The 7542-nt window shown below is 32.9% G+C and overlaps 1 protein-coding gene across 1 annotated transcript; it reads left to right on the top strand.

Annotated features, from left to right (window-relative positions):
• Positions 1-567: 567 nt before the first annotated feature.
• Positions 568-2221, top strand: LOC149883887 (uncharacterized). Its single transcript, XM_090098654.1, has 2 exons — positions 568-1507; positions 1959-2221. Exons 1-2 carry the CDS (start codon positions 568-570, stop codon positions 2219-2221), a joined length of 1203 nt encoding a protein of 400 aa, XP_089954780.1.
• Positions 2222-7542: the final 5321 nt, after the last annotated feature.

A 7542-nucleotide genomic window follows, 5' to 3' on the forward strand; every position in this document is an offset into this window, starting at 1 on the left:
TGCTAACTCAGGAAATTTACTTGGTTTACTGAAACTAGTTTCCAATTTTGATCCTGTTATTAAAGATCATTTAAAATTTGCGGAGAGCCATCCTGGATCCACAACATATCTTTCTCCCAACATTCAGAACGAGTTCATTCACATCATAGCATCCACTGTTCGTGCTAACTTGCTTGAAAAGATACATAAAGCAAAGTATTATGGGCTAATGTTTGACTCAACTCCAGATTTAGCCCATCGCGAACAAATGTCTGAGGTAGTTAGGTATGTCGAGATCGATTTCGAGAAAAAAACAGTATATATAAAAGAATCTTTCCTTGGCTTTATCCAACTCAGCAATAAGGATGCAGCTAGCTTAGCTCAAACAATATTGGAGCAATTAGAAAAAGACGATGTGAATGTAGAAAATTGCAGGTCACAATGCTATGACAATGCTGCTGTTATGGCTGGCCACAAGAGTGGTGTGCATCAAATAATAAAGGAAAAAAACAACCTTGCCATATTTGTCAATTATGACAATCAAGTTTTAATTTGGTAGGCGTACATGCGGCTAAAGAAGAAGTAATGATGGTTACTTTTTTTGGAACCATCAATGAGCTTTACGTTTTTTTCTCAAGATCAACTCAACGATGGCAAAAACTTAAAGATGCTGTGCCTATTACTTTAAAGTCCGATTCCGATACCAGGTGGAGCGCCAAAACAGAATCAGTAAAACCTGTAGACACCTACATTGATGAAATAGTGGAAGTTCTTCAGAACTTAATGGTAGACGAAAGCGCGTCAAATGAAACGAAAAGCGATGCAAAGCAGCTTTATAATAGAATTTTAACGTATGACTTTCTCACATTGCTAGGGTTTTGGAACAAGATTCTTGGCCGAATTGACCGTGTTCAAAAGAGGTTGCAGGATCCTAAAATGAACTTTCATAATGCAGCTTTAGATTTGAAATCGCTCCAAGATTATTTCCAAAGTGAGAGAGAAGTTTTAGTTACTGACTCACTAAAAGAAGGAGTTCAAATTTGCAACGAATGGGGTGTTGAATTTGAAAGACGTCAAAGAAGAAAAAAAAGAATGGATGGCGAAATGTCTAGAGATGTTGGGTTAACAGCAAAAGAAGAAATGGAAAGGGTAATAAAAGGGACTGTCGACCGTCTTTTTAATGAATTGAAAACAAGAAGCGTTCGATTAATGGAAATTGATGAAAAATTTGGATTTCTTCTTGATGTGGAAGGGTTGTGCTTCAATACGGAAATCAATCACTTAAAAGATCAATGTAAAAAATTTGGCGAAGTCTACAGTTCTGATGTGGATGGACGAGAACTGTACGAAGAAATTTTGGGCTGTAGAATGCTGCTTACTAGCCGTAAGGAAAAAATATCAAGTCCCGAGCAACTACTTATGTTTATAGTTGAATATGGAGACGAAAACGTTTTCCCTAATATGCGTATAGCATTGCAAATATTGCTAACAATAGCTGTGTCTGTAGCTAGTTGTGAAAGATCATTCAGTAAACTTAAACTGATTAACTCTTACTTGAGAGCTTCGATGGGCCAAAGCCGTCTCTGTGATCTCGCTTTACTAAGCATAGAGCGAGAAATTACCGAAGAAATTGACTTTGACAATGTTATTAAGAAATTTGCAGCAATTAAAGCTAGAAAAATAAATTTGTAATGTATGTTACATAAACAAATTGTTTATTTATAATGAATAATAAAGTTTTATTAAAAGTTTGTGTCATCATTTATTAAAAAATTGTAATTAAGCACTTTATGTGGGGGAGGAGGGGCGCGAGATCGGTGTTTGCCCCAGGCGCTATTTACCCTAGGTACGCCACTGCAAACTAGGTATTGATGGTGGAGGATCTTTCCTCAAGTTCAGGTTGAGTGTTATCTCCAATGGTGGATGTCAAAATTCCAAAACAAGTTCAGCTTTAAATGACAAAAGCTTACTGACTATAGAGCATGGGAAAGAAACAAGTGCCAAGCGTCAGCTACTTGTTACTGTTTCTGAAAATGTTTCAGAAACTTATGAAACTTATGTCAAAAAGATTTTAGGTTTATTTGGGAAAATTGATGCGCCTTTCTTTATTGCATGTGATATGAAGTTAGCCAATATCATCCGTGGCATTCAGTCTCACTCAAGCAAACACCCTTGCTGTTGCTGTGATGTTAAATTTAGTGACCTCAAAAAACAGGGAGCTCCAAAAACTTCAGATCCATGAGGATGATATATAAAGCATTCATTGAGAAAGAGAATGGATTCTCATAATGTTGTTCATAACCAATTGCTTGACCAAGAAGAAATCAAACAAGTTATTGAGTCTGTTCCCCCAATGGAACTTCATCTTCTCCTTGAAATTGTAAATCATCTTTACAGATCAATGCTAAAGATATGGCCTAAAGGCAAAGATTGGCCATTACTTCTCAAATTGAAGTTACAACCTTATCATGGTGGAGAGTTCTTGGGAATGATTGTCATAAGCTTTTAAAGAATATGGATGTTTTGCAAAGAATTGTTGAAAGAGAAAAGGCAGACCATATGCTAAGTTTTCTGAAAACATTCCAACATTTTAAGAGTGTTGTTAGCTCCTGTTTTGGAAGGACATTAAACACTGCATATGTTCAACATATCAAAGACTTAAAGAACTCATATCTTCAACTCCCAGTTTCAGTCACCCAAAAAGCCAATGCAGTGTTCTACCATGTTCCTGAATTTATTGCTCTAAAGGGTACAGCATTGGGGATTTTTAGTGAGCAATCAACAGAAGCCTAGCATTCAATCTTCAGTTCTCAATGGGCTAGGTAAAAAAGAAACCCCGATCACCCTGGTTATGAAGGCCAGTTACTGAAATGTGTTACTGACTATAACGCAAGCATCTTTGAATTAGATTTTTTATATAATTCTTTTTTTTTTTAAACAGTCAAAATGGTTTTTAGAAATTCATTCTAGGAATATTTGATATAACACTTGATAAGAAATATTCTTGTCTAAAATTTTTGTTTGTATTATAAACTATATTCATTTATTTATTGTTTCAGAAAATATCATAAGTTTAAAAAAAATTAATCAGAAGTATATATCTTATTTTGCAAGCACTTAATAAAAAAAACTCAACAGCAATTTGAAGAAAAAGTAATAAACATCTCAACACCACCGTAAAGTAATTTTTTTTTAAAGGAAATCGTTTCATGTCTGTATGTGTTTTTATATACAAACATGAAATGATTTCCTTTGATATCTTGTTAATTTCAGCAAAGATAAATTTGTTTTTTAAATTAAAAAAAGTTGCCAATATGGTGTGTATTTCCAATATTTGTTCAATCATTTTAAACAAAAACAACAAAGCAAACCTGTGTGTTTAACAACTAAAATATAGAGAGGTTTTTATGTGTTTTAAATTCAGAACAATTAGAGAAAATGCCTCTAGCTATGTGTTTTCAACCCCATATTTTATACAAACCAGGACAAAAAAAGCACTCTTTTTTCAGACAAAGTACACAAAAATGTGAAGTCTAACAACCCTAGAATCCCATATCCTTTAGTCACATGATATTGTTACTAAATTAGTTATTTGATGTAACTTTGAATCTTTAAAAAGCATAAAAACCACAAAAAGCTGCCATATTTTAGCTGTTTTTTCAAAGGCGAGATTCCTACTTTAAGAGCTATATCTTTGCACAGATAAAAGATATCTTGCTTCTATTTTTTTTGCCTAAAAGATACATGTCAAGGCTTCATTCAATTAAATTTTGAAACTTCCTTAGTCGATGATAAGGTAAGAATAAAAAAGTAAAGCATCCGTTGTCTCTTTTTAAAGAGGCTTTTAGTGCCATACCCTATACTTTAGCACCCTGTACAAAAACCACAAGTGTTAGAGAGCTGATTTTTTGTCTGGTTATAGCCAATACATGTATGTAAAGAGTTTTTGATTTTTTTAAAAAACTCCATACCCAAAAGTGAAAAAAAAACAAAATGGATTTACAACGGGGCTCCAAGTGCGATCAGTAGCGCAAAGTGCTATAAAACTTTAAATGTGTTTTTCTCCTTTGGCTATAGAGATTAGATTTTAATTTTTACATCTGGTGATACCTGAGACCTTGCAGATTAATGCCCCATCGGTCGTTTTTTTGGTCCTCAAAACTGAGATTGGGACCATTTTTGGATAGGTGTGTGTTATTTAGTTGAATAAAAATATAACCGAGGCAAAGTAATGCGCTAAAAATTAAACAATGAAGTTCTATTATAAAACCACCGTAAGCCGAACGCTAATTTTTTAAGTAGGTTGCAGTTTTCTTAAGCATTCCTTATAATGAATTTTTGTCACTTAAATAGGCATAACTTTTAGCAGAATCATTAGTTTTTTATGAAATTTTCACCATTGTAATACTGATTTAAAGCTCTTTACAATGATGCATAATAATTAAATATTTGAATAGTTTAAAAATTTTGCACAAGTACCTAGAACTTTGATGTTTGAATTCCATTACGACTACATCAAAAAAAAGTACTCTGATAATGCAAAGCTGCTCATGACCGATACCGACCCCCTCATTTACGAAATCAAAACAGAAGATTTTTACAAAGACATTGCTAATGACGTCGAAAGCAAAGTTGACGCGAGCGATTTCGATAAAAACCACCCTGCCATTCAAAGCGTCGGTTTCAAGGCCGGCGTTAACAAAAAGGTCATCGGAATGTTCAAAGACGAAACCGCAGGAAAACAAATTGAAGAATTTGTCAGACTACGGTCTAAACTGTACTCTTACAAGCTCCATGAAAAAGAACACAAAAGATGCAAAGGGGTCAAGAGAAATGTCGTCCAAAATAGCATAAAACACAAAGATTACAAAGACTGTCTGGAAAGTAAAAAAGAACAGCTCAGAAAATGAATACCATCCGCTTCCATCTTCACGACATTTACACCAAAGAAATCAACAAAGTCTCACTCAGCGCAGACGACGATAAAAGAATCATTTTGGAAGACGGAATTCACACGTTGGCTCACGGACATTGCAGAAACAGATTTAACTTGATCCATTACTGGAAATTCTTCTAAACAAAAGGTAAGTCAAAACTAGGTATCAAAAAGTGTCCGCCATTTTGAAAAGTTAGCACCCCATCATTGCCAAAATATGAAAATGAGTCAGAACCGGCAATGACATGCAAAAAAAATTCATGGTTACAATATGGTTAAAATATATATGAGCCAGAACCGGACACCCAAAATATATGAAAAAAATGAAAATGAGCCAGAACTTCCATTTCTCTACTGCTTATGTAACATAAAATAATAATTATGAAAATTATTATCTCTTCCTTTAAATTCCACTGCTGTTCTACAGTTTAACGGTTCTAAGATAAAAATTCACTTTGTTTTGAAGTGTGACTATTTTTATACTGTTTGTATTCATACAAAAAAACAGTTAAAATAGAGTCATTCAAGTGAGAACAAAATAAGAATATATTCTACATTTATTATCAAATGGTGCATCTGATAAATGTTTTTTTTAAGTTCGGTTTTATGATTTATAGTTTTAGGTTTATAGTTATAGGTTTTTGATTGTTGAAAAAGCATTTTCTTTTAGAGTCTGATAAGCAGGTTGAGCCCAAATTAGATACCGAAGACATTTTAAATAATAGATTTGAATTTCACATGAAATCATTAATTTCAATTCTTTTTTCTCTAAATACGAGTAATATGCTTTTCTTAAAGGACATACAAAGAGTTGAAAAGAGGAAATCTAAAAGAATAAAGCCTTATGACTGCAACAAATATTTGTCACCAGGCTACTTACAATAGAAGGAGGGGTGTGTACATGGCCGCCGAGAGGGGGTGGGGTGGACGGGGAAGATTCCCGGCCCCGTGTGTGTACAAACAAATTTTTTAAAGTAATTTTCAAAAGATTTAATCAGTTTTGACTTTTAAAAGCTTTAATTAACTTTTATTTTTAATTTTCAATGCCCAGAGCACGCTTCTTTTGGTCCTGGGTATATAATTGATCAAAATAAGGGCCCCTTAAGAAAACTTCCCTGGGGCCCGAAATTTCTCTCGGCTGCTATGGGTGTGTATACTTTTTGTAAAATGGTCTTGATTCCTTAAAAATTTAGAAAATTGAACATAAATTATATGTAATTGTATATAAAGATAAACATCTTTATTTGGAATAGTATTAAAAAAGAAATCTTAAACAAATAGAACAAAGTGAAAGATGATATTGAGTAATAATAAGAAAAAATATCTTAAGAATTACAATTGATTTGTATTATCACTGTTAAATGGGTTTTATCAACGTAGAAAAGAATTTTATTCGTATTTATGACAAGAGCACTGGTAACTGCTGTACCAACAAATTTTAATTTTCCTAATCAACAATCTTTCTTAAAATTATAGAGAAAACCAAGAACCAGACTCCATTTACAAGGTAAATTACCAAAAAAAGAAGTTAACAATAAAGTTGAATTTATTGGAAGCAATTAAGTTAAAACTATTCGTACAAGTAATGTGTCGTTGCTGCTAAAACTTCTTTTAGAAATAAGTATTTGTTATCTCAAGTAAAGATTTGTCGGCTTAAAAAAAATTTAGAGAACCTCAAGATAAAGTAAAAAGTCTTAAAAAAGTCTTTTAGCTTTGAGGATTATGTATTGCAGTCCACAAGCTTTCAAAATCCTTAGAAGAGTTTTTTCATTACCTAGAAGCACGATTTTAATTGTTCTTAAAAAATCTTTTAGGAACCTGGAACCTGGATTTTCCAATAAGGTTATGGCTTTATAAAAAATGAGAGTAGACACCATGAATAAATTGGAATGGAACTGTATCCGTGTTTTTGATGAAACGTCTTCAAAGCAACAACTTGATTTTGACAAAAATGGTGACAAGGTAATTGGAATTCAATCTAATGGCAAACCAGTGAACCAATTTCTTGTATTGATGGTCCGCGGGTTGTCAACAAATTGGAAACAACCAATTGCTTATTTTTATAGTAATAATTCCATGTGTTCAACCAATTTAGCTAGGATAGTACATAATTCTATGATTAATCTACATACAACAGGTTTAACTGCAAGATGTCTTGTTTGTAATCAAAGCTCAAGTAATATTAGAGCTCTCAAATTTCTAGGATTTTCATTTTTTAAAACAACAAATTACGCATCCAACTACAGGAGCAAAAGTGTATATTATATTTGAACCACCGAATCTAATAAAAAATGTCAGAAATGATTTAATGCGGTATGACATTTTATCTGATGGTAAGATAATCTCGTGAAAGCATCTGCAGGAACTCTATAATTTGGAATTCTATAATTTAGACAAGGTTAATGCTGTACGACTTGTTCCAAAATTGACTGATTATCATTTAGATCCAGGAATACAATTGGCCTTGCGAGTAAAGTTGGCAACACAAATATTTGGTAGTCAAGTTGCTACTGCTTTGAATCTATATGCTTCTGTCAATTTATTGTCTGAAAATATTTTGTCTATAGCCTTTTTTTATCAAAAATATGGATTTTTGTTTGGCATACTGAATTTTCGTAAACCAAAAG

The sequence above is a fragment of the Hydra viridissima genome, unplaced genomic scaffold (assembly GCF_058129835.1).
Source record: "Hydra viridissima isolate aposymbiotic clone 2 unplaced genomic scaffold, HvirCarnegie_v1 scaffold_9, whole genome shotgun sequence".
In the NCBI taxonomy this organism is placed as follows: domain Eukaryota; kingdom Metazoa; phylum Cnidaria; class Hydrozoa; order Anthoathecata; family Hydridae; genus Hydra; species Hydra viridissima.